Below are 331 nucleotides of genomic sequence, written 5' to 3' on the forward strand. Positions count from 1 at the left end.
CTTGTTAGCAACGGCCACGATTTTCTGTGAAACAAATCATGGAAATGTAAACTTCATTTGATCTCGTCCGTGTTTCCACTGCATTATTGACGTCGTTGATTTCGCCTTGCAGTGACGTCAGCGGAGGACCGGCAGCTTCTGCAGGAGGTCGAGGACACCACCTCGAGGCTGACGGTCTTTCTGCAGGAGGCGCAGACCACGATCAGCAACCTCACTCTGGCCGTCAACTCTCTCAAAAACCAAATGAGTGCCGCGCCTCTCAGTGAGTGGTGTAAGAGTGATTCACACACACACGCGGTATACAAGCTTATACATAACGGCGTTGATACTC

General features: G+C 50.8%; 1 protein-coding gene across 1 annotated transcript in view; it reads left to right on the plus strand.

Moving 5' to 3' along the window:
- LOC119592123 (paramyosin-like) overlaps nucleotides 1-331 on the plus strand; it is a gene marked incomplete at its 3' end in the record, with an annotated part of 9,594 nt that overhangs the window by 6,691 nt on the left and 2,572 nt on the right. The window contains 1 exon segment of the mRNA XM_037940945.1: nucleotides 113-262. Coding sequence (XP_037796873.1) covers nucleotides 113-262 — 150 coding nt within the window.

The sequence above is a fragment of the Penaeus monodon genome, chromosome 29, assembly GCF_015228065.2.
Source record: "Penaeus monodon isolate SGIC_2016 chromosome 29, NSTDA_Pmon_1, whole genome shotgun sequence".
In the NCBI taxonomy this organism is placed as follows: Eukaryota; Metazoa; Arthropoda; class Malacostraca; order Decapoda; family Penaeidae; genus Penaeus; species Penaeus monodon.